A 25,706-nucleotide genomic window follows, 5' to 3' on the forward strand; every position below is an offset into this window, starting at 1 on the left:
CTTTCATCTCAGGACTTCAATCGTCTTCCAGGGGAATGTCCTTCCGACCGCATGGATGAGGCCTATGGAGATTCAGCTGACGTTTTTGTCGCACTGGAATTTTACAAGATGGGGTTGCCAGCCATACGGCCAACCGTCCTCCGCTCGTAGCCGGGCTTAGACAGTCCATGGATGCGTTTTCGTATCTGTTGTCTGTTTAATGTGTTTTTGATCCCACACTCAACATAGAAAAGGCCAGAATTTCCACTGAACACATCCAGCAAAACCACGTTGATTCCCTGAGCAAACATGAGGAAGTCTGCAGATGCTGAAATTCAAGCAACACACACAAAATGCTAGTGGAACGCAGCAGGCCAGGCAGCATCTATAGGAAGAAGAACTGTCGACGTTTCGGGCCGAGACATTTCGTCAGGACTAACCGAAAGGAAAGATATTAAGAGATTTGAAAGTAGGAGGGGGAGGCGGAAATGCGAAATGATAGGAGAAGACCGGAGCGGGTGGGATGAAGCTAAGAGCTGGAAAGGTGATTGGCCACAGGGATACAGAGCTGGGGAAGGGAAAGGATCATGGGACGGGAGGCCTAGGCAGAACGAAAGGGGAAGGGAGCACTGGAAAGAGATGGAGAACAGGCAGTGATGGGGAGAGGGAGAGAGAAAAAAAAAGACGAACAACTAAATATGTCAGGGATGGGGTAAGAAGGGAAGGAGGGGCATTAACGGAAGTCAATGTTCATGCCATCAGGTTGGAGGCTACCCAGGCGTTGTTTCTCTTGGCTTCATCTTGACAGTAGAGGAGTCCATGGATAGACATATCAGAATGGGACTGGGACGTTGAATTAAAATGTGTGGCCACTGGGAAATCCAGCTTTCTCTGGCGGACAGAGCGTAGGTGTTCAGCGAAACGGTCTCCCAGTCTGCGTCGGGTCTCACCAATATACAAAAGGCCACACCGGGAGAACCGGACGCACTATACCACACCAGCTGTCCTGACGAAGGGTCTCGGCCCGAAACGTCGACAGTGCTTCTCACTACAGATGCTGCCTGGCCTGCTGTGTTCCACCAGCATTGTGTGTGTGTTGTGTGATTCCCCGAGTCTGCAGCGCGCGTAGTGGACAATCCCGGTACTGCAGGGGATCAGCAGCTCTCCGAAAGTGAAAGCATTCTGAATCAGGAAGTGCTGGAGTTAACATGGCTTCGAAAGGACCGGCCGAGAGTTGGACCGAGGAGGTAATTTGTCCCATCTGCCTGGATTTCTTCACCGATCCGGTTATACTGGAGTGTGGACACAACTTCTGTCGCTCTTGTATCACACAGTGTTGGGAAAGGGAGCAGAAAAACTCCTGCCCGGAATGTCGAGAGGAGTTTACTGACCGCACCCTCAGGGTGAATCGGGCCTTAGCAAATCTGGCTGAAAAAGCTCGAAATCTAAACCTGAATCCGAAAGGGAAGGAAAGTAAACGTCACTGCGAGGAACATGAGGAAGAACTGAAGCTGTTTTGTGAAACGGACAAGACACTGATCTGTGTGATCTGTGCAGCTGCGCAGGAACACAGAGAGTATCGATTTGTGCTGATTAAAGAGGCTGTTAAAAACTATAAGGTAAAAACTAACGTTAATTTAACACTTAACACATTTCCTTTGTCCTTTGCAACACCTGACTCCTAACCTCCCCCCTCGTCGCCATTCAGGGCCGCAAACAGCCTAGTTCCTCCCGTTTCTTCCACGGTCGATTGTCCTCTCGTATTAGATTCCTTCTTCTCCAGCCCTTTACCTCTTCCACCTGTCCCCTCTCAGCTTCTCACTTCATCACCCTCCCCCACGTTCCCCCTCACGTTGTCTCACCCGTCACTTGTCAGCTGGTTCTCATCCCCAACCTTTTTATTCTGGCTTCTCTCCCATTCCTTCCCAGTCGCAAAGAAGGGTCTCATCCCGGAACACCGACTGTTTATTTCCCCTGAATAGATGCTGCCTGACTCACTGAGTTCCTCCGTCATTTTGTGTGATAATCGGGTTTGATCACCTGTTTCTTTTGATGCATCTTTGTTTCTATTTCCTTCACTCTCTGACTTCCAGGATCAGCTAAAATCTTCCTTAGACTCTCTCACAAAAAAGAAATCAGACTTCCAGGAAAAGGAGCAGCAACAGAAAGAGAAGATTTCCGGAGTTCGGGTGAGGCTTCCTGAGCGGAATTTCTGATATTACTGTCGAGTTTTGCTCCATTTAATGCAGAATAGCAGAGTATCGCAGCTCCAGTGACCTGGGTTCGATCCTAACCTCTGCTGCTGTCTGTGTGGAGTTTGCATGCTCTCCCTGTGACCACGAGAGACTCCGACACATCCCAGGGACATGCTGGATGAATGGCTAATTACCGTTAACCCTGAAAAGGTGGGGAAGGTGTGTGTGAATCAGATGGGAGTTTATGGTTCAATATGTGAGAGTAGGTTTCAGGAAAACGTGAGGGAATGGTGTTGACGGGAATGCTCTCAGAAGTAGCATGGACTCCAATAGACCGAACTGAACGACAAAAGGAAACAGAGCACAGCAATGCAGTATATTAATCTTCACCTTTCCTTCGACAGGAACAGTCACACAGTGTTCAGTCCCACATCACATCCCAGTTTGCTGAACTGCGCCAGATTATCACTGAGAAAGAGCAGAGCTTACTCAGGGATCTCAGGGAAGAAGAGAAGAGGATTCTCAACCCAATGGAGAAAAATCTTCTAGCACTTCAAGAGAATATAAGGAGTATTCAGGAGGAAATCACTAAGTTAAAGGAACAGATGGATCAGAAAGATGGTGTGATATTTCTGAAGGTGAGGGATTATATTTCAATTTGTTTCTGTCAAAGGGCACGAAATGAACAGTGGTATATTTGAAATAAACACAGCACAGCGGCCAATTCTAACAAATCAATTGCCGCTGCTGGCGACCTCACACAAGTTGTTATACTTGCATGATGCACCCTCCCATCACTCCAATAATGACATTTCAAAATGTCGAAGATACGCTTTCAGTCCTTCATTAGTAAAATACAATCTTGAAGCGATGAAACTTCAGGGTAATTCATTGTAAAGTAAGATGCAACACAGCGGTCAAGAACAGAATGACATCCGCCCGTTCCCAGCTCAAAACTGCCCAGAACAATGTACAGATACGTAACCTTTTCCCTTCGCTTTTACCACGTCCCCAATCACGTGACGAGTTACCATAATAAACACGTAACACAGAATACAATGCAGACAGAAAACAGACGTGTTGCTCCTACACACAGCATTTACAAATGGCAGTAAACTGTTTCTCACCAGACAATTGTTGCATCTATTCAGGGTTGTTGTTGTCCCATAATAATAAGATTATTAAGGGATTGGACACGCTGGAGGCAGGAAGCATGTTTCCGCTGATGGGTGAGTCCAGAACTATAGGCCACAGTTTAAGAATAAGGGGTAGCCCATTTAGAACAGTGATGCGGAAAAACTTTTTCACCCAGAGAGTGGTGGATATGTGGAATGCTCTGCCCCAGAAGGCAGTGGAGGCCAAGTTTCTGGATGCATTCAAGAGAGAGTTAGATAGAGCTCTTATAGATAGCGGGGTCAAGGGATTTGGGGAGAGGGCAGGAACGGGGTACTGATTGTGTATGATCAGCCATGATCACAGTGAATGGCTGTGCTGGCTAGAAGGGCCGAATGGCCTACAGCTGCACCTATTGTCTGTTGTCTATTGTCCTAAAACTGGGCTTCCACAACTTCTGTACACCCCAGGACAAAATGCAAATCTCTCTGAAATTATTTACTCCGATCATAACACAGAGCTGCTGACTGTTTCCTTATTTACCGCATTAAATATCCTCTGAAACTCCCATTAACACCCGGTTCCAGTCACAGGCTGTGAGTGTGTCTGTTGCAGTTGGTGTGAGGGTCTCTCTGTCAATCAGTGAGAACAAAGAATTTGACCCACAACTCAGACTTATCCTCCATATCCGGTTTCCATCAGATTATGGAAACTTTCAATGTCTCTTTATTTTTTGGATATATTTTGCATGGGATTATATCCCATTCTCTATCATAAACAGGCCATTAGGTCCATCTTCTATCAGTATCCCTGCTTCACAATCCTCCTGCCACCTACTCACCGCAGCCAGCAACAGTGCCCCGAACTCCCTGGTCCCTCACGTGTTTATCCAGCCTCCCCATTACAGTCACTCTGCTGTTCCATTTCATCCACTCCTGTGGCAGCAAGTTTCACATCCTCCTCACTAAATTTCTTGTGGAATTTGTTAAAATCCATCTGGAATTACATCTCCCCACGAGTCTCCCCATAAATAGAGATACTTCCTCCACCCGCACATAATCACATAGATCACTGATCTTAAATTCCTCCATCCTATCACACTGACGTCATATCCAGATGAAAATGCACAGCCTGTCCTGTCTTCCCTGTAAGTTTCTTCCTCTCAGTAATGGTTTCACATTCAGAAACTTTCCCTGTAATTTACCCCATGGTTCTGTATTGTCCGTGTGTGTGAGTGACTGTGGGAGTTGGAATTTTCAACTCCTTGTAATGATTTGGATGAAGTTCAGGATGTGGACAGTAAGTGCAAGTCTAATCAGATTTGTGTTTTATTTATTTCAGGAAGAAGCTCGTCGGAACAGAAGGTAGGACAGGCTCTTTACTGAAACCCTGAATGGATTTGAAAATAGTTCAGAATAGCAATTTATAACCAGCAGTTTAATATTTACAGGATTAATGACGATATCCAGGAATTGTCAGTGACAGATGAGACCCTACCGGTTGAAAAATTCGATCACCTCTATTTGTTGAACACAGTGCTGAGAGAAACGCTTGATGCTATTAATCGAGGTAAAACTTACAAAGATTCATTTCTCCTTGTTTATGAAGATCAATTTAGTTCCAATTTGAGGCAAAGATTGTCTGTAATACTGGGCTGAAGGGGAACTGAAGTTTATTCCACATCAACCCCACTGACTGGGAGGCATCACTGTCACATGGTCAGCTGGAGATGTCAGACCCCTGGACACACCAGCACAGGGTCACAATACAACCAATACACGGGACTGGCGGATGAACCACTGTGTTCCAATCCCAGGCGAATGCACTAACACACCAGTGCATAAGTTTGGATCCAACCAGAGGAACTGGTGTTGTGATGTTGTTGTGGCCATCGCGGAATCATGGTTGTAGTTGGGATCTGAATGTCCAAGGTTACACAATGTATTGGTGGTATAGGAAGGTCGGGTGAGGGGGTGGTGTGGCTCTGCTGGTAAATCAGTAGCAAGATGTGACATAGGATTGGAAGATGTTGAATCTTGTGGGTTGAGGTAAGGAACTGCAAAAGTAAAAATGACACTGACACCAGTCATATACAGGCCTCCCAACAGTCAGTGGGTTGAGGCCCACAGATTACAACTGGAAATAGGAAAGGCTGATGAAAAGGACAATGTTATGATAATCATGGGAGATTTCAACATGCAGGGCAATTGGGAAAATCAGGTTGGTAAAGGATTTCAAGAGAGTGAGTTTGTTGAATGCAATGTGATGGCTTTCTAGAGCAGTTTGCCATTGAGCCTACTTGGGGAACAGCTCTAATGGATTGGGTGTTATGTATTGAACCAGAGGGGAGCAGTTAAAAGAAACCTTAGGAGGCAGAGCTCACAACATGACCGAGTTCAACTTGAAATCTGGTAAGGAGACAGTAAAGCCTGACATTGTAGTATTTCAGAGAAATGAAAGAAATTACAGTGGTCTGAGAAAGGAGTTGGTCAAAGCAAATTGGAAAGAGATGCTGGCAGGGATGAGTGCAGAGCAGAAATGGTGTCAGTTTCTGGGAAAATGAGGATAGATGTACTCCAAAAATAAATAAATACTCAAATGGCGAAATAGTACAACCATGGCTGACAAGAGAAGAAAAGTTAATGTAAAGGCAAAGGAGAGGGCATACAACTAAACAAAAATTATTCGGAAGGGAGAGGATTGGGAAGCTTTTAAATATCTACAGAGGGGAACTAAAAGGATGATTGGGTGGGAAAAAATAAACAAGAAATTGATTTGAATTGAACTGGCCTGGTTGAAGAAGCTGTCCCGGAGCCTGTTGCTCCCGGCTTTTATGCTGTGGTACCGTATCCCGGATGGTAGCAACTGGTACAGTTTGTGGTTGGAGTGACTCTGGTATCCAATGATCCTTCTGGCCCTTTTTACACACCTATCTTTGGAAAACAAGATAGCAAACAATATCAAATTATTTTTCAAGTATTGTGAAAAAATAAAACAGAGATGAGAGTGGATGTAGGACAGCTAGAAAATGAGGCTGGATGGATAATAACAGAGGATAAAGAGATGGCAGATAAGCCAAATATTTTGCACCATTATTCACCGTGGAAGACACCAGCACTGTGCCCGGTGTTGAAGAGTGTGAGGGAAGAGTAGTGAGTGCAGTTACTGTTACAAGGGAGAAGCTGCTCAAAAAGCTGAAAGCCCTAAAGATACATAAGTCACCCAGACCAGATGAACTGCACCCGTGTTCTGAAAGAGGTCGCAGTAGAAATTATGGAGGCATTCCAAATGATCTTTCAAAATCATTGGACCCTGGCATGGTGCCAGAGGACTGGAAAATGGCAAATGTCACTTGACTCTTTAAGTAAGGAGGAAGGCAGCAGAAAGGAAATTATTGACCAGTTTGCCTCACATCTGTGGTTGGGAAGAAATTGGAGTCAGTTGTTAAGTATGAGGTTATGGAATACTTGGTGACACTGGACAAGATAGGACAAGTCAGCTTGGCTTCGTTAGGGAATATCCTGCCTGACAAACCTGTTGGGATTCTTTGAGGAGATTACAAGCAGGATCGATAAAGGGGATGCAGTGGATGTTGTATATTTGGAATCTCGGAAGGCCTTTGACAAAGTGCCACACATGAAGGTGGTAACCAGGTTAAGAGGCCATGGTATTACAGAACAGTTACAGGCATGGTTAGAACATTGGCTGATTGGTAGGAAACAGCGAATGGGAGTAAACGGAACCTTTCCTGGTTGGCTGCCAGTGAGTCCTGTTCCACAGGGACACAGGTGTTAGGACACCTTCATTTTATGCTGTATATCAAGAATTAGCTGATGGAATAGACAATAAGATATAGGAGCAGAAATAGGCCATTCGGCCCATTGAGTTTGCTCCAATATTCAGTCATGGGAAGACCCAATTCTTCCGGTCATCCCCACTCCCCTGCTTTCACCCCATACCATTTGATGCCCTGGCTAAATGAGCACCGGTACATCTCTGCCTTAAATATGCCTTGGCCTCCACAGCCACATGTCGCAACAAATTCCACAGATTCTCCACACACACTGACTAAAGTAATTTCTCTGCATCTGAGTTCTAAAAGGACGTCCTTCAATCCTGAAGTCATACCCTCTTGTCCTAGAGTAGATGGCTTTGTTTCCAGGCTTTGCAGATGATACGAAGATTGGCGGTGGGGCCGGTAGTGTTGAGGAAACAGTTAGTCCTGACAAGGACTTGGATGAGGAGAAAGGGAAAGAAATTGGCAAATTATATACAATGTTGGAAAATACATGGTCCTGCACTTTGGTCGTAGAAATAATGTGCAGATTTTCAAATGGGGAGAAAAATCAAAAAAATCTGAGACGAAATTGGACTTAGCAGTCATTCTGCAGAACTTCCTAAATGGTAACTTGCAGGTAGAGTCAGTGGTGAGGAAGGCAAATCCAATGTTAGCATTGAATTCAATCGGTTTAAATAGCATTCATTTCAAGAGCAGGGATGTGATGCTGAGGATTTATAAGGCACTGGTGAAGACTCACCTTGAGTATTGTGAACAATTTTGGGCTCCTCGTCTAAGAAAAGATGTGCTGGCATTGCAGAAGGTTCATTTCATAAGGATGACTCCAGGAATGAAAGGGTTATCATACGAGGAACGTTTGATAGCTCTGTGTCTGTACTCGCTGGAATTTAGAAAGATGAGGGGGAATCTCATTGAAACCTTTCAAATGTTGAAATTCCTAGAAACCTTTCGAATGTTGAAAGTCCTAGACAGAGTAGATGTGGAAAGGATGTTTCCCATGGTGGTGGAGTTTAGGACAAGAGGGCACAGCTTCAAGACAGAGGGGGAATCTATTTAAAACATGTGGAGAAATTTGTGCCAGCAGCTGTTGAATTTGTGGAACCTGTTGGGTGTATTTAAGGCAGAGCATGATAGGTTCTAGATTGGACACAGCATCAAAGGTTACGGGAAGAAGACCAGGGAGTGGGGCTGAGGAGGGAAAATAAGGATCAGCCATGATTGAATGGCGGAGCAGACTCGATAGGCAAATGGCCTAATTCTGCTCCTATGTCTCATGGTGATCTGACCACTACATTGAAGCATTGTGAGAATGAGCTCGGACACACCAACAAGCATTGACATGGGTCAAGATTTCATCTCGGGAGAAGCACACACAGCATAACCGGCCTGGCAAAGCTCCCTCACACACATACACAGGAAGGACAGGCAGATTGTAGTCAGAGCCTCAGCAATGTACATTGTTATTTCCCTCAGTAACCTGGAAACCAGTCTCTTCAGAGACAGTCATTTATTCATTTAAACAACTCAATCACGTGTGACACATTGTCAACACACACCAGACATGTGATGACACACTGTAGCATACAAATTCCTCAATGTGCACACTATCCTTCAATGTGTATACACACACACACACACACACACACACACACACACACACACACACACACAGACACACACGATATACTATCAGAGTGTGACACACAGCCACAGAAACAGGCACAAATTCCCATTTAGGATTGAAATCTGCCGTCCTTACCCAGTCTGTTTGTTCTGTGTCACTGAGCTGCCCTCTGACGTGACGTCACATCAACACTTCACAGACAGACTCCGGGGTGAGATTCCTCAGGAGGATGATCTGGGAGGGTTTGACGGATGTTGAACTCACGGCCCACTTCATCAATCTGCAAGACTAAGATGTCTTCTTGAGCATGGCCCATTTGTGTGTGTTTGCCCCCCCCCCATCCCTCTAACCATTTCCCATCTGTGTATTTATTTTAAAATATGTTATTTTTACCTGTTTCTACAGCGTCTGAGGGCAAATTCCGTTCACCAACCTCCCTCTCTCTGAGAATGTTACCCGATTTCCCATCTCACTTTCAATCTGAGGCCTCTGGTTCTGTACTCCCATTTCTTGGAAAAAGAACGTTATTTAAGCTCCTTAGAATTATTTACCTTGATAAGGGGTCACACCTGAACATCCTACACTACAGCTGAATAGCCCAAGCTTACTCACTCTTTGCTTTTAACTCAAGCCCCCAGTCCTGGTAACATCCTCCTGAAGCCCCCCGTCCAGCGTAATGACATCCTCCCCATATTCGGGAACCGGAAATGCAGACAATACTCCAAGTGTGGTCTATCATCGACATCAAAGGCCTTGCTTAAGTTCATGTGGACAGTGTGGAATAGGCTGATGAATACAGGACTGAAGGTGTTTTTTTGAGATTGGTACAAGAAGGGCGGTGTGGGAGCTAAATTCTGAAGGAAGACCGTTTAAAAAAAAACTTTGTGTACAAGGACGGCGAGACTGCGCAGGACAGCGCGGAGAGTTTAAAAAGATGACCACCCTATACCGCGGGCAGCGGAGTGGGTGGCAGCAGAGTGTAGGGCTTTGGCTCAACGGGCTTAAGCGGTAACGGAAAGAGGCGAGAGCGAGGCACCGACTCTTTTTCTCCCCTTAGCAAATCGGCCTGGACGGACGGGGGAACAGCAGGGCACATTAGTTAACCGTTTAAAAAGTTTGTGTTCTTGGCGAAGTAAGTGGGTCAGTAGACCTATCTTTCTTTGTTTCATTCCTGTAGAATTAGGTAGCATGTCTGCAGGGTTAGTGCTTTGTTCAGGGTGTCAGATGTGGGAATCCTGGGAGACCTCCAGCCTCCCTGATAGCCACATCTGCACCAGGTGAACCGAGATTCAGCTTCTCGGAGACCGTGTTAGGGATCTGGAGCAGCAGCTTGATGACCTACTGCGTATTAGAGAAAATGAAGTGGTGATAGACGGGAGCTACAGAGAGGTAGTCATCCCTAGGCTACAGGGGTCAGAAAACTGGGTGACTGTCAGGAGAGGGAAGGGAAATGGCAGGGTAGTGGAGAGCACCACTGTGTCTGCCCCCCTCAGCAACAAGTATATCGTTTTGGATGCTGTTGAGGTGGATGACCTGACAGGGGACGGCCACAATGACCGGGTCTCTGACACTGAGCCTGGCGCTGTTGTGCAGGAGGGAAGGAGGGAGAAGAGGAATGCGGTAGTCATAGGGGATTCCATAGTCAGGGGAACAGACAGGAGATTCTGTTTGCCTGGTAGAGATACCCGCATGGTGTGCTGCCTCCCAGGTGCCAGGGTACGGGATGTCTCGGATCGGGTCCAGAATATTCTGAAGGGAGAGGGCGAGCAGCCAGCTGTCTTGGTACATGTTGGTACCAATGACATAGAGAGGAAAAGGGAGGAGGTCCTGAAGAGAGATTTCTGGGAGTTAGGAATGAAGCTGAGAAGCAGGACCTCCAGGGTAGTAATCTCAGGATTGCTGCCTGTGCCACGTGCTAGCGAGGGCAAGAATAGTAGGATCAGGCTGATGAATGTGTGGCTGAGAGACTGGTGCAGGGGGCAGGGCTTCAGATTCTTGGATCATTGGGATCTCTTCTGGGGGAAGTATTAACTGTTCAAAAAGGATGGGTTACACCTGAACCCGAAGGGGATCAATATCATAGCAGAAATGTTTAACAGAGTTGTTAGGGAGGGTTTAAACTAATTTGGCAGGGGGATGGGAAAAAGGTGACATAGGATCGGAAGGTGCAGAATCTTTATGGGTTGAGCTAAGAAATCGCAGGGGTAAAAGGACCCTGATGGCAGTTATCTACCAACCTCCTAACAGCTGCAGCGATGTGGATTACAAATTACAACAGGAAATAGAAAAGGCTTGCCAGAAGGGCAGTGTTATGATAATTGTGGGGGATTTTAACATGCGAGTGGATTGGGAAAATCAGATCGACACTGGATCTCAAGACAGAGAATTTGAAGAATGTCTGCGAGATGACTTTTCAGAACAGTTTGTTGTTGAGCCCACTGGGGGATCAGAGGTACTGGATTGGATATTGTGTAATGACCCAGAGGTAATTAGAGAGATTGAGGTGAAGGAACTGTTAGGTGGCAGTGATCGTAACATGATTGACTTTACTGTGAAATTTGAGAAAGAGAAGCAGAAATCCGATGTGTCGGTATTGCAGTGGAGGAAAGGAAAATACAGTGGCATGAGAGAGGAACTGGCCAAATTTGACTGGAAAGGGACACTAGCGGAAGGACAGCAGAGCAGCAGTGGCTGGAGTTTATGCGAGAAGTGAGGAAGGTGCAAGACAGATATATTCCAAAAAAGAAGTAATTTTCGAATGGAAAAAGATGCAACCGTGGCTGACAAGAGAAGTGAAAGCCAAAGTAAAAGCAAAGGAGAGGGCATTCAAGGAAGCAAAAATTACTGGGAAGACAGAGTATTGGAAAGTTTTTAAAAGCTTACAAAAGGAAACTAAGAAGGCCATTAAGAGGGAAAAGATGAACTATGAAAGAAAGCTAGCAAATAATATCAAAGAAGATACCAAAAGCTTTTTCAAGTATATAAAGAGTAAAAAACCGGTGAGAGTGGATATAGGACTGATAGAAAATGATGCTGGAGAAAAAGTAATGGGAGATAAGGAGATGGCTGAGGAACTGAACGAGTATTTTCATCAGTCCTCACTGAGGAAGATATCAGCAGTATACCGGACACTCAAGGGTGTCAGGGAAGAGAAGTGTGCGCTGTCATAATTACGACAGAGAAAGTACTCAGGAAGCTGGATAGTCTCAGGGTAGATAAATCTCCAGGACCAGATGGAATTCACCCTTGTGTTTTGAAGGAAGTAGCTGTGGAGATCGCGGAGGCATTAGCAATGATCTTTCAAAAGTCAATAGATTCTGACATGGTTCCGGAGGAGTGGAAGATTGTAAATGCCACTCTGGTATTTAAGAAAGGGGCAAGGAAGCAAAAAGTAAATTATAGACCTGTGAGCTTGACATCGGTGGGAGTCAATTGTCAAGGATGAGGTTACGGAGTACCTGGAGGCATATGGCAAGATAGGCCAAACTCAGCATGGTTGCCTTAAAGGAAAATCCTGCCTGACAAACCCATGGAAATCTTTTGAGGAGATTACAATTAGGCTGGACAAGGGAGATGCAGTGGATGTTGTGTATTTGGATTTTCAGAAGGCCTTTGACAAGCTGCCACACATGAGGTTACTAAACAAGATAAGAGCCCATGGAATTACGGGAAAGTTACATATGTCGATAGAGCGTTGGCTGATTGGGAGGAAACAGAGAGTGGGAATAATGGATCCCATTCTGGTTGTCTGCCAGTTAAAAGTGGTGTTCCAGAGGGGTCCGTGTTGGGGCCACTTCTTTTTACGTTGTATATCAACGATTTGGATTATGGAAAAGATGGCTTTGTGGCTAAGTTTGCTGATGATACAAAGGTAGGTGGAAACTCCCCCACCTGAGGAAACAGAGAGTTTGCAGAGAGACTTGGATAGATTTGGAGAATGGTCAAAGAAGTGGCAAATGAAATACAATGTTGAAAAGTGTATGGTCATGCACGTTGGCAGAAGAAATAAACGGGCAGATTATTATTTAAGTGGAGAGAGAATTCAAAGTTCTGAGATGCAACGGGACTTGAGGGTGCTCGTGCAGGATACCCTTAAGGTTAACCTCCAGGTTGAGTCGGTGGTGAAGAAGGTGAATACAATGTTGACATTCATTTCTAGAGGAATAAAATATAAGAGCAGGGATGTGATGTTGAGGCTCTATAAGGCAGTGGTAAGACCTCACTTGGAATACTGTGTGCAGATTTGGGCTCCTTATTTAAGAAGGGATGTTCTGACATTGGAGAGGGTTCAGAGCAGATTCACCAGAATGATTCCGGGAATGAGAGGGTTAACATGTGAGGAACATTTGATCACTCTTGGACTGAACTCCATGCAGTTTAGAAGAATGAGGAGGAACCTCACGGAAACATGTCGAATTTTAAAAGGCATGGACAGAGTGGATGTGGCAAAGTTGTTTCCCATGGTGGGGGAGTCTAGTACGAGAGAGCATGACTTAAGGATTGAAGGGCGCCCACTCAGAACGGAGATGCAAAGAAATTTTTTTAGCCAGAGGGTGGTGAATCTGTGAATTTGTTGCGGCAGTGGAGTCCAGGTCATTGAGTGTATTTAAGGCAGAGATTGATCAGTATCTGTGTAGCCAGGGCATCAAAGGTCATGGTGAGTGGGTGGGGGAGTGGCACTAAATGAGAGAATGGATCAGCTTATGATAAAATGGCGGAGGAGATTCGAAGGGCCGAATGGCCGGCTTCTGCTGCTTTGTCTTATGGTCTTATTTGAATGCACCAGTATACGGAATAGGGATCTTGTAGTACAGGTAGAGTTTGACAGGTACAAACATAGGCAGGTACGACTTTGATCGAAGGAATAAAGGCATAGACAATTCTGTAAACAGGGCGAAATTCAAAAATCAGAGGTGCAAACGGACATGGGTGTCCTTGTGCAGGATTCCCTGAAGGTTAACTTGCAGTTTGTGTCAGTGGTAAGATTGGCAAACTCAATGTTTGCTTTCATTTCGAGAGGATTAGAGTACAAGAGCAAGGATGTAATTCTGAGGTTTTATAAGGCGTTGGTCAGACCACACTGGGAGTATTGTGAGCAGTTTTGGGTCCCTTCTATCGGAAATCATGTGCTGGCATTGGAGGGGGTGCAGATGATTCACAAGAATAATTCCAGGAATGAAAGAGTTAACATATGAGGGGTGTTTGATGGTTCTGGGCCTGTACTCACCGGAGTTCAGAAGAATGGCTGATTTATTATCCCCGGGGCCGCACTGCCCGAGTCTCCCCCCGATCCCCGGGGCCGCGCTGTCCGAGTCTCCCCCGATCCCCGGGGCCGCGCTGCCAGAGTCTCCCCCCGATCCCCGGGGCCGCGCTGTCCGAGACTCCCCCCGATCACCGGGGCCCCGCTGTCCGAGTCTCCCCCCGATCCCCGGGGCCCCGCTGTCCGAGTCTCCCTCCGATCCCCGGGACCCCGCTGTCCGAGTCTCCCCCCGATCCCCGGGGCCCCGCTGTCCGAGTCTCCCCCCGATCCCCGGAGCCGCGCTGTCCGAGTCTCCCCCGATCCCCGGGGCCGCGCTGTCCGAGTCTCCCCCCGATCCCCGGGGCCGCGCTGTCCGAGTCTCCCCCCGATCCCCGGGGCCGCGCTGTCCGAGTCTCCCCCCGATCCCCGGGGCCTCGCTGTCCGAGTCTCCCCCCCCCCCCCCGATCCCCGGGGCCCCGCTGTCCGAGTCTCCCCCCGATCCCCGGGGCCGCGCTGTCCGAGTCTCCCCCCGATCCCCTGGGGCCGCGCTGTCCGAGTCTCCCCCCGATCCCCTGGGGCCGCGCTGTCTGAGTCTCCCCCGATCCCCGGGGCCGCGCTGTCCGAGTCTCCCCCGATTCCGGGGCCGCGCTGCCAGAGTCTCCCCCCGATCCCCGGGGCCGCGCTGTCCGAGTCTCCCCCCGATCACCGGGGCCCCGCTGTCCGAGTCTCCCCCCGATCCCCGGGGCCCCGCTGTCCGAGTCTCCCTCCGATCCCCGGGACCCCGCTGTCCGAGTCTCCCCCCGATCCCCGGGGCCCCGCTGTCCGAGTCTCCCCCCGATCCCCGGAGCCGCGCTGTCCGAGTCTCCCCCGATCCCCGGGGCCGCGCTGTCCGAGTCTCCCCCCGATCCCCGGGGCCGCGCTGTCCGAGTCTCCCCCCGATCCCCGGGGCCGCGCTGTCCGAGTCTCCCCCCGATCCCCGGGGCCTCGCTGTCCGAGTCTCCCCCCCCCCCCCCGATCCCCGGGGCCCCGCTGTCCGAGTCTCCCCCCGATCCCCGGGGCCGCGCTGTCCGAGTCTCCCCCCGATCCCCTGGGGCCGCGCTGTCCGAGTCTCCCCCCGATCCCCTGGGGCCGCGCTGTCTGAGTCTCCCCCGATCCCCGGGGCCGCGCTGTCCGAGTCTCCCCCCGATCCCCGGGGCCGCGCTGTCCGAGTCTCCCCCCGATCCCCGGGACCCCGCTGTCCGAGTCTCCCCCCGATCCCCGGGGCCGCGCTGTCCGAGTCTCCCCCCGATCCCCGGGACCCCGCTGTCCGAGTCTCCCCCGATCCCCGGGGCCGCGCTGTCTGAGTCTCCCCCGATCCCCGGGGCCGCGCTGTCCGAGTCTCCCCCCGATCCCCGGGACCCCGCTGTCCGAGTCTCCCCCCGATCCCCGGGGCCCCGCTGTCCGAGTCTCCCCCCGATCCCCGGGACCGCGCTGTCCAAGTCTCCCCCGATCCCCGGGGCCGCGCTGTTTGAGTCTCCCCCGCGATCCCCGGGGCCGCACTGTCCGAGTCTCCCCCGATCCCCGGGGTCGCGCTGTCCGAGTCTCCCCCGCGATCCCCGGGGCCGCACTGTCCGAGTCTCCCCCGATCCCCGGGGCCGCGCTGTCCGAGTCTCCCCCCCCACCCGATCCCCGGGGACGCGCCGTTCGAGTCTCCCCCCGATCCCCGGGGCCCCGCTGTCCGAGTCTCCCCGCGATCCCCGGGGCCGCGCTGTCCGTGCCTCCCCCCGATCCCCGGGGCCCCGCCGTCCGAGTCTCCCCCCGATCCCCGTGGCCCCGCCGTCCGAGTCTCCCCCCGATCCCCGCGGACTCTCTAATTTTCTGCTTCTCCCCCCAGTCTCTGTCACCCTGGATGTGGAAACGGCGAGTCCGTATCTCGAGGTGTCTGAGGATCGGAAGAGTGTGAGACGGACCTGGACCCGGAGGAATCTCCCTGACACCGGGAAGAGATTCACATTCTGGGCTTGTGTGCTGGGATCGGAGGGATTCACATCGGGGAGACATTACTGGGAGGTGGAGGTGACGGGGAATCGGGTCTGGTTTCTGGGAGTCGCCGCAGAGTCTGTGGAGAGGGAGGGATGGGTCAGTCTGAGTCCGGAGACCGGATTCTGGGTCATCGGGCGGGATGGTGACGTGTTACATCGGGATTATGACGTGTCCGGTCTCACCTCCCCCGAGTCCCGTCTCGCTGCCGGTCCCATCCCCGGGAGGGTGGGAGTTTATCTCAGTTACGAGTCCGGGACAGTTTCATTTTACAACGCGAAGACCAAGTCCCATCTCCACACCTTCACTGGGAATAAATTCACGGGGAAACTTTATCCTTTCTTCGCGCCCTGGGATGTGAACCAGTGGCTGAGAATCTGCTCCGGTTCCGCTCCGGGTCTGTAAACGGGTCCAGTGCCGGGACCGGCGTCAGGAGTAAAGTCCCTGTAAATATAAATGTGCGGAGAGTGCAGCTAAATACGTGGCTCAGGGGATGGTGCAGGAGGGAGGGTTTCATGTTTCTGGACAATTGGGCTTTGTTCCCGGGAAGGTGGGGCCTGTTCCGACAGGACGGTTTGCCCCTAAACTGGGCGGGGGGGGGGGGGAATAACATTCTTGCGGGTAGATTTGCCAGTGCTGCTCCGGGGAATTTAATCTAGATTTGCAGAGGGAGGGGAACCAGAGTGTTAGAGCAGATAGTGAGGTGCAGGAGGATAAGGAACATGAGAGGACTGCATGTATAAACGGAAATGAAAAAAAAGCAGATGATATACATATTCTCAAGAACATCTATTTCAATGCACGGAGTATTGTCGGTAAAACAGATGAGTTTAGGGCTTGGGTTGACACGTGGGATAACGACATTTCTGCTATCAGTGAGGGGCAGAACTGGCAGCTTAATGTTCTGGTAAAATTGGAGAACGGCCAATTTTGTGGAAATGGAAAAGGATCTAGGAAGAGTGGATTGGGATAAGTTTTTTTTTCTGGCAAGGATGTGTTCAGTAAGTTCACAGGCATAAGAAATTAAATAGAGATTGGGTTGGAAATGTTATAGCAATTTCATTTAATTCAAAATCGAGAGGAGTTGCAATTTCGGTTAATAAATCTTTACCAATTAAAATACAAAATGTAATAATTGATTCTGTGGGGAGATATGTGATTATACATTGTCAATTTTTTTCAGAATTATGGACTTTTATGAACATTTATGCACCAAATGAAAATGATGCAAAATTCATACAAGAAGATTTTTTGAACTTGGCTGACGCAAATGATAAAATATTAACAGGCGGAGATTTTAATTTTTGTTTAGATCCAGTATTGGATAGGTCAACTAAAGTTGTTACAAAATTAAAAGTAATAAAACTAACTTTATCATTAATGAAAGATTTAAACCTGATTGATATATGGAGAAAAATTAATCCAAGAGAAAGAGATTATTCATTTTATTCAAATAGACATAAAACTTAGATGGAGATTTAATACAATTTTATTAAAACGTCAAGATTTTTGTGATTTTATGAAAAAACAGATTCAATTTTTTTTGGATACAAATTTACATTCAGTTGAGGATAAAATTGTATTATAGGAAGCGATGAAAGCATATTTAAGGGGTCAGATTATAAGTTATACATCTAAAATTAAGAAGGAAAATTGGGAAAAGATCATAAAGTTAGAAAAAGAATCTCAAAGATATATGACAGAAGAAAAACAAAGACAACTTGTTAATAAAAAACTACAATATAATACACTCCAGACATATCGTACAGAAAAAATAATTATGAGAACTAAACAGAAATATTACGAATTAGGTGAAAGATCACATAAAATTCTTGCTTGGCAGTTGAAAACAGAACAGGCTTTTAAAACAATAAATGCAATTAGAGCAAGTGTAAATAAGGTTGCTGATAAACCTTTAGAAATTAATGAAACTTTACTTTTTTTATATACTGAACTATATCAATCAGAATCACAAAATAAGATTACTGAGATAGATAAATCTTTTATCACAAATAACCCTTCCAAAATTTAACTTGGAAGAACAGAAAGGATTAGATATGCCCTTTACATTAAAAGAGGTTGAAGAAGCTTTAGGATCACTTCAGAGTAACAAATCCCCAGAAGAAGATGGTTTTCCTCCTGAATTTTATAAAAAAAAATTAAAGATATATTAATTCCTCCCTTTATGGAATTAATATACCAAGTGGAAAGAATGCATAAACTCCCACAATCTTTTTTAACAGCGATCATAACTGTATTGCCAAAAAAAGAGATCCTCTAAAACCAACATCATATAGGCCTATTTCTTTGTTGAATACAGATTATAAGATAATCTGTAATTTTACAGATAATTTTATCTAATAGAATATCTAAATATTTACCAAAATTAATACATATGGATCAAACAGATTTTATTAAAATCAGACAATCAATGGATAATCTAACCTGGTTACTTAGTATAATTCAGCTGGCACAAAAAAGAGAGGAAATGAGTGTGGCATTTGCTTTGGATGCAGAAAAAGCATTTGATAGATTGGAATGGGATTTTTTGTTTAAGGTATTGGAAAAATATGAGGTAGGAAAATCTTTTATACAATGGATTAAAACCTTAAATACTAATCCTCAAGCTAAAGTAGTTACAAATGCTCAGATTTCAACACCATTTTGCTTAACGAGGTCAACTAGACAAGGCTGCCCGTTATCACCTGCTTTATTTGTATTGGCAAAAGAACCATTAGCTGAATTAGAACAGATTCAGATATTGGCGGTTTTAGAGTTAATCAAGAAGAATATAAGATTAATTTATTTGCTGATGATGTTTTGATTTATTTAACAAACCCATTACAATCTTTGCAAAGATTATCTTTTAAATTGTAAGAACACGGGAAAGTATCAGGGTATAAATTAAATTGGGATAAAAGTGAAATTTTACCCCTTACCAAAGGAAATTATAATCGATGTCGATTAGTAACTCAATTTCGATGGTCAATAAATGGGATAAAATATTTAGGTATCAGAGTTGACAATGATGTAAAAAAATTATATGAACAAAATTATTTTCCATTATTAAAAAAATAAAAGAGGATCTTGATAAATGGATGATGTTACCAATAACATTAATAGGTAGAGTTAATGCTGTAAAAATGAATATATTCCATAGATTGCAATATTTATTCCAAACTTTACCAATACAATTACCGCAGAAGTTTTTTCAAGAACTAAATAAATATGTAAGGAAATTTCTTTGGAAAGGAAAGATGTCAAGAATATCATTAGTAAAATTGAGATGTAAATTTGATTTAGGAGGGTTACAACTTCCAAATTTTAAGAATTATGATAAAGCAAATCAACTTAGATTTATTGTATCTTTTTTTGATAAAAAAAAACCCGGCATGGATTAGAATAAAATTAGATAAGATAGGAGAAAACATACCAGAAGATTTTACATATAAATGGGAATCCAAATTGATACGGGAAAAAAAAGAATCTCCTATATTAAGACACTTGATTGATTTATGGAATAAGGTAAATATGGACGATAAGATAAAGAAATCTTTATTAGCAAAAACAAACTTTAATTCAAAATAGGCTTATTCTTTTTACAATGGATAATAAACTTTTACATAATTGGTTCCAAAAGGGGATTAAATATATACGTAATTGTTTTGAAGGAGGTATATTGATGTCGTTTGATGAATGAAAAAATAAATATAAAATATCAAACAACACTCTTTTCTCTTATTTTCAATTAAAGGACAATTTACGAGAAAAGCTGGGTCAAACAATGTTGATGCCAAAACTTAGTGAAATAGAAATATTAATTCAAAAAGGAAAAATTTTAAAAATTACATCTTGTATGTACAATTTGATTCAAAAACAGACTGAACCTGGAATTCATAAATCAAGACAAAAATGGGAAACTGATTTGAATGTTAAAATTGTTGGAAAAAGCTGGTCAAGATTATGTTCTGATAGTATGATAAATACAATAAATGTTCAAATTAGATTAATACAATATAATTTTTACATCAATTATATATAACACCACAGAAAATAAATAGATTAAATTCAAATATGTCTGACCAATGCTTTCGATGTAATCAAGAAATTGGTACTTTTTTACATTCTACTTGGTCTTGTTTTAAAATTCTACCATTTTCGATATATCTGATTTTTATTGGAACAAAGTACTGTAGTTCAACTCCCAAATAGTTCAATATTATTTTTATTAGGAGATATTGAAGGGACAATACTGAAAATTAAATTGAATAAGTATCAGAAAAAAATTATATATATTGTATTGGCAGTAGCTAAAAAAGTTATCGCAATTACTTGGAATTCTGAGTTATATTTAACTATGGATCAATGGAATAATGAAATATATAGTTGTATTCCACTTGAAAAAATTACATATAATCTAAGAAATGAATATGATATATTTTTCAAAATTTGGCTCCCATACCTACAAAAGAGATTAAATATATAGGTCCTTTGAAGATAAAATTATAATGTAATTGGGGAAAGTAAGTATAAATATTAAAATTATTTTGAACTCCATGGAGCATGTGGGTATCCTCCAATATCGAGGCAATCTTTTTCTTCTTTATTTCTTTCTTTAGATAAGGGTTAAGGTGGGGAGGGGGAGGATTAATATTATTTTTCTTTTTCTTACTAATTTTTCATTACATTTATTCTTTGTAATTTTCTAAAAAAAATAATAAATAAATAAAAAGAGCATCTCAGTAATCCAACAGCCCACTCACCTTTGCTACCCTTTATGTTATTTCCTTATGTTTAACACAATTATTACGTGCCTTTTCCAGCTCAAACTGTGAATTGATTTAATGTTAGTCCCATAATTTAATAGCTTTTATTTGAAAACTATCTACCCTCGCAAAGATTGTACTGAAGACTGCATTTGATTTTTCTTCAGCCTTGTACGCTTCACATTGAAATAGTATGTGTTTCGACGGTTTCATAATGACAAAATGTACACGACACAGAATGAAGTTTTCCAATTAGTTACAAGGCATAATTAAGCATAGTGTGGATATGTCTGTCATGTGAATATCATTCCTTCAGTTGTTTTAAGCCCTTCTTCTATAAACCCAACAGGTTTATGTATTCTGGAAAGGTGTCTGTCTTTACGTCCATTATCCTACGTCTTGCCATAAGCCCCTAATTCTTAACACTACCAACCTTTTAGCTTCTAATTTGCTAAGTGGAAGGTCTATATCCACAGCTTAACATTTAACAGCTTTTGGAGCTAAACAATCAAAATCATCATTTACCTCAACAGCGTGATGTGCAGGGCCCCATAATGTGCAGACATATAAATCAAACTTTATATATGAAATACCGTTTGACAAGTTTCCAACAGTCAATCTGACCTACTGCCAGAATGACCTGTTTAAGACTCATCAAAACCGAAATGTATTCTGAGCAATATTATAAGGACCAATTTCTTCCATCCACTGTAAGACTAAACTGTTGGCAAAGAATTCTGCCTTCTGTGCTGATAAATGGCTATAAGTCATTTCTTTATCATTACCTGCAATTCAGGCACACAAAAACAGCCACACCAACATCCCCAATTAAATTATCTTTTGATTCATCTGTAAAAATGGTTACTGTATGATAATAACTTTCATTAATATACTGATGACCAACAGACTCTCAGGCAGAACTGAATCCGATCGTGTAAAAACTAAAATCACCTGAAGTCATTGGAAAAAACAATGTGGGGTTACAGAGAAAGCTACAGTGGGACATACTGTATCATCAAATACACCCATATTCCCAGCGTTGTAAGAACCCAGCCACCCAAAACAAAAAACACTCTTCTAGTGATGTCCCCAACCGTCCTCCAGTGCACCTTTAACAGGATGATCATTTCCTTGACCCGCAAATTAATCCAGTATGTTGACATCAACTTGAATCTTTGAGGGCAATTGTCCCATTGCAATCAGTAAAGCCAAAACAGGAGACAACATTACCGCACCAGAACACAATCTAAAAGTCTGTAATTGTATCACATACAAACACTTTTAATTTGAAGATGAAGGTGATCCACAAGCCACACAGACATAATCAAGAACAGATCAAATTAAACAAATCTAATTGGTCAAAGATTTTCATGTTGCACCCAAGAATACCCACATAGATGTCTGAGGAGATTTAAAGCTCCTTTACATTTATCAATTATTTTACTGATAGTTGCTTCCCCGTCAGCTTATTATCCATCCACATAATGAGAAATCTTACCACTGACACTTCCTCAAGACATTAATCCTATAAATTAAAATCAACTGCAAGTCTATTAATGCTGTTTGTAAACCACGTAATGTGTTTTAACGACTGAAAGCTTACAATCCTCATCAATCTGCCCACTGTTTGATCCATTAATTGTAAATTGCAGTTAATACCTCAAATCCATAAAGCTAAGTCATCTGTACATTGTGATTTACCCAGGGAATCCCATTTTCCCATCTCAGAGAAAATATCATTAATCATAATATTAAATAATGAAGGGCTACAAATACTGCCTTGTGGGATTCCATTCTCTATCTCATAGACACAAACATGCCGATCTTTACTTGGACAGTCCATACAAAAAAAACTCAGAAAAAAAATACAATGACCCCCTTACTCCTAATTTAATCAAAAGTCCTTTCTTCCATATCATTTCCCTTTTCAGTCTCAAGAAATATTGCTATTACAACATCTTTATTTAATTGTGCTTTCCGAATATCATCTTCCAAACCTAAAACTGAATCTAATGTCATTTCACACTTCCAAAATCCACTCTAATAAAACACTTTATCACCACTCTTTCCAAAATATAACTCAAGCGCTTGATTACTATACATTCCATAAGTTTACATAAATGAGACTTTCACGATATAGGCCCTGAACTAGAAGGATCAAATGGGGATCTGCCAGGTTTTCAGGCACTACTATTTCCATTTTCCATGAGGAAAGTAGATGCACAATTCAAATATTTAATATTTTACAAATGCGAATTATATACAATTACAATTTCAAATATCACTCTTTCCTGGAGACACCTGACCTGCATTATTAATAGACTTCTTAAATTCATACAAAGAAATCTCTCCATCAGTGATACTATCATTGCTGCAGCTGACTTCCAGCACATCAGGGTATTCACTGAAAAACATACCCTACATTGTTTAACTTCTTCACTTAAATTATCCTGATTATGAATCTCTGCAAATGACCCAGCCAGTAACACAACCTTCCCTGTTTCAGTAACAATCATTTTGACCTCAATAATCAACACTGGAATATTATGATCCCCACAAATCCCATTTTCTAAATCATATCCCAAACAATTCCAAGTTTGATATCCCTTCATATAACCTCCAATAAATCACCTACTTCCTCACCACGGCCTTTGCCCTTTTATTGTTAATAATGTAACTCGGAGACTGATGCACCATCACATAAAAACTCACATTTCTCCCAATTTGCTTCCTGTCCCGTTATAAATCCAAATCCAAACTCATAAAGACTGGAAGGCTGACTGACGTTCACATAAACTAATCACCTTCCGAGTTCCCATTTGAGCGACAGGCACTGCAGCCAATGACAGCAGGGGTCAGTGTTACGTCTGAGCTACGATAGGCTGGAGGAAATCGGCCCATGACCAGCCCCTCCTCTTCCGCTCCATCGCCATGGCGGAGATCAGCGAGTCGCTTCTGTCGGTGTCGCCGGCCTCGGCGCCCACAAGGACGGTTGTGATTCCCCTTTGCGCCTCGGTGGGTCTGTTTCGGGGACGTCTGTGGTGGCTGACGAAACATGCTTTGACAGGGAGCGAGCGAGGGACAATGACTACAACTCCCAGAAGGCCCCACTGATGACGTTGTGGTGTTGTTCAGGGGTAAGGTATCAAAGCAAAATGGAGGAAAATGTAATGCATTACGTTTTCTGTATTGTATCGTGCCTTCAATAAACAATTAAACTAAAAGAGAGATTCCAGCGAGAAATAGATAGAAAACAGAACAATACAGCACAGTACAGGCCCTTCGGCCCACAATGTTGTGCCGACCCTTAAACTCTGCCTCCCTAAGCTTAAATTCCTCCATATATCTGTCTAGTAGACTCTTAAACTTCACCTGTGTATCTGCCTCCACCAGTGACTCGGGCAGTTCATTCCACGCACCAACCACTCTCTGAGTATAAAATCTTCCTCTAATATCCCCCTTGAACTTCCCTCCCCTTACCTTAAAGCCATGTCCTCTTGTATTGAGCAGTGGTGCCCTGGGGAAGAGGCGCTGGCTCTCCACTCTATCTATTCCCCTTAATATCAACTATACCTCTATCATTTCTCCTCTCATCCTCCTTCTCTCCAGAGAGTAAAGCCTTAGCTCCCTTAATCTCTGATCATAATCCATACTCTCTAAACTAGGCAGCATTCTGGTAAATCTCCTCTGTACCCTTTCCAGTGCTTCCACATTCTTCTTATAGTGAGATGACCGGAACTGGACAGAGTACTCCCTGTGGCCCAACCAGAGTTTTATAGAGCTGCATCATTACATCGCGACTCTTAAACTCTGTCCCTCGAGTTATGAAAGCTGACACCGCATAAGCTTTCGTAACTACTTTGTCTACCTGTGAGGCAACTTTCAGGGATCTGTGTACATGTAGCCCCAGATCCCTCTGCTCCGCTGCACTGCGAAGTATCCTGCCATTTACTTTGTACTCTGCCTTGGAGTTTGTCCTTCCAAAGTGTACCACCTCACACTTCTTTGGGTTGAACTCCATCTGCCAATTCTCAGCCCACTCCTGCATCCTTTCAATGTCTCTCTGCAATCTTTGACAATCCTCTTCATTGTCCACAACACCACCAATCTTTGTGTCTTATGCAAACTTGCCAACCCATTCTTCTACCCCCACGTCCAGGTCTTTAATAAAAATCACAAAAAGTAGGGGTCCCAGAACTGACCCTTGTGGGATACCACTAGTCACAACCCTCCAATCCAAATGTACTCCCTCCACCAGAACTCTCTGCTTTCTGCAGGCAAGCCAATTCTGAATCCACCTGGTCAAACATCCCTGGTTCCCATTCCTCCTGACTTTATGAATAAGCCTACCGTGTGTAACTTAATCAAATGCATTACTAAAATCCATGTAGATCACATCCACTGCACTACCCTCATCTATATGCCTGGTCACCTCTTAAAAGAACTCCATCAGGCTTTTTAGACACGATCTGCCCTTCAGAAAGCCATGCTGACTGTCACTGATCAGACCAAGATTCTCTAAATGCCAATAAATCCTATCTTTCTGAATCTGTTCCAACAGCTTTCCCACCACAGATGTAAGGCTCAATGGTCTATAATTATCGGGACTATCCCTACTACCCTTTTTGAACAAGGGGACAACATTCGCCTCCCTCCAATACTCCGGTACAATTTCCGTGGACAATGAGGACATAATGATCTTCGCCAGAGGCTCAGCAATCTATTTCCTTTCCTTGGATGCAGAACTGGGAAGCGCAGATGGAGTTCAACACAGATGAAGAGGTTCATTTCTGCAGGTCAAATTTGAACAAAGAATATAATATTAATGGTAAGACTCTTGGCAGTGTGGACGGTCAGAGAGATCTTGGGGTCCATGTCCATACGACACTCAAAGCTGCTGTGGAGGTTGGCAGTGTTGTTAGGAAGGGGTCTGGTGTGATGCCCTTCATCAACCGTGGGATTGAGTTCAAGA

The 25,706-nt window shown here is 44.4% G+C and overlaps 1 protein-coding gene and 1 long non-coding RNA gene across 4 annotated transcripts in view; both read left to right on the top strand.

Annotated features, from left to right (window-relative positions):
- The first annotated feature begins 1,187 nt into the window (after nucleotides 1-1,187).
- Nucleotides 1,188-19,694, top strand: LOC132390241 (E3 ubiquitin-protein ligase TRIM39-like). Its single transcript, XM_059962851.1, has 7 exons — nucleotides 1,188-1,226; nucleotides 1,512-1,598; nucleotides 2,073-2,168; nucleotides 2,579-2,812; nucleotides 4,629-4,651; nucleotides 4,738-4,856; nucleotides 15,823-19,694. The coding sequence occupies exons 1-7, from the start codon at nucleotides 1,188-1,190 to the stop codon at nucleotides 16,371-16,373; spliced, it is 1,149 nt and encodes a 382-aa protein (XP_059818834.1). The 3' UTR covers nucleotides 16,374-19,694.
- Nucleotides 19,695-23,238: 3,544 nt separating this feature from the next.
- Nucleotides 23,239-25,706, top strand: part of LOC132390242 (uncharacterized) — a 39,053-nt gene continuing 36,585 nt past the window's right edge. For all 3 annotated transcript variants that reach the window (XR_009510829.1, XR_009510828.1, XR_009510830.1), the window contains exons 1-2: nucleotides 23,239-23,871; nucleotides 25,296-25,562. This is a non-coding gene — a long non-coding RNA (uncharacterized LOC132390242). The remainder of the gene's footprint in view (nucleotides 23,872-25,295; nucleotides 25,563-25,706) is intronic.

Source organism: Hypanus sabinus, unplaced genomic scaffold, assembly GCF_030144855.1.
Source record: "Hypanus sabinus isolate sHypSab1 unplaced genomic scaffold, sHypSab1.hap1 scaffold_812, whole genome shotgun sequence".
In the NCBI taxonomy this organism is placed as follows: Eukaryota; Metazoa; Chordata; class Chondrichthyes; order Myliobatiformes; family Dasyatidae; genus Hypanus; species Hypanus sabinus.

Bases quoted from the DNA above. Each gene is read 5' to 3' on its own strand.
- LOC132390241 (XM_059962851.1), top strand. From the start codon at position 1,188: ATGGCTTCGAAAGGACCGGCCGAGAGTTGGACCGAGGAG. The intron at 1,599-2,072 runs GTAAAAACTAAC...TCTGACTTCCAG, and splicing joins AGGCTGTTAAAAACTATAAG to GATCAGCTAAAATCTTCCTT. The intron at 4,857-15,822 runs GTAAAACTTACA...TTCTCCCCCCAG, and splicing joins GCTTGATGCTATTAATCGAG to TCTCTGTCACCCTGGATGTG.